Below are 673 nucleotides of genomic sequence, written 5' to 3'. Positions count from 1 at the left end.
GCGAGGACCGGGATGGGGCCACTCACCCTGAGAGCCCCGGTCCCTCCCTGCAGGTGTACCAGACACTGGAGGAGCTGCAGGTGGTGGTGGCAGGGCCATGCCTGGAGCTGGAGGCTGCCAGCCGCAGCCCCCTTCCCCGCAAGAGAACTCCTACGTGTCCACCAGCGGGAGCGCCCTGAGCCGTGCCAGCCCCTGGCAGCCCCTGGCAGCGCCCTTGGGGGCCCAGGCCCAGGCTACAGACTGGCCACAAAAAGGTGCCAACCAGCCCGTGGAGAGTGACGAGAGCGTGTCTGACCTCTCTGCTGCCCTGCACTCCTGGCATCTGAGCCCCAGCTGCCCTGCGGGCCCAGGGGCCCCCAGCTGGGTGCCAGCACCCTTTGGGCAGGCTGCCTGCACCCAAGGGGGTGCCGCCCGAGAGTCGAGCTGTGGGAGCGGCCCGGGTCTCCAGCCCACAGCTGTGGAAGGTACCAGCAAGGGGACCAAAGGCCTCCTTTCCGGGCAAACCCCATCCTCCCCACCCCAGCCTTCTGGGAGGAGAGATCCAGGACCCGCCATGAAGCTCCATCTGTCCTTAGCAAGTTGCGGGCTGCTGTCTTGGGTTGGGCTGCTCGCCTGACCCCAGGAAGGTCCAAAGAAGGACTGTCCCAGGCCATCTCGTCTCGCCGGGCCATGC

The 673-nt window shown here is 67.9% G+C and overlaps 1 protein-coding gene across 1 annotated transcript in view; it reads left to right on the top strand.

The window, feature by feature from the left end:
• The window catches only part of LOC104991529 (interleukin-1 receptor-associated kinase 1-like), a gene marked incomplete at its 5' end in the record, with an annotated part of 19686 nt that extends 19034 nt beyond the window's left edge, over positions 1-652 (top strand). The window contains 2 exon segments of the mRNA XM_010844036.1: positions 6-123; positions 126-652. Coding sequence (XP_010842338.1) covers positions 6-123; positions 126-616 — 609 coding nt within the window.
• Positions 653-673: the final 21 nt, after the last annotated feature.

The sequence above is a fragment of the Bison bison genome, unplaced genomic scaffold (assembly GCF_000754665.1).
Source record: "Bison bison bison isolate TAMUID 2011002044 unplaced genomic scaffold, Bison_UMD1.0 scf7180017847878, whole genome shotgun sequence".
Classification (NCBI taxonomy): Eukaryota; Metazoa; Chordata; class Mammalia; order Artiodactyla; family Bovidae; genus Bison; species Bison bison.
Note: the sequence above shows the minus strand (reverse complement) of the source record. Positions and strands in the feature narration are given on the sequence as shown.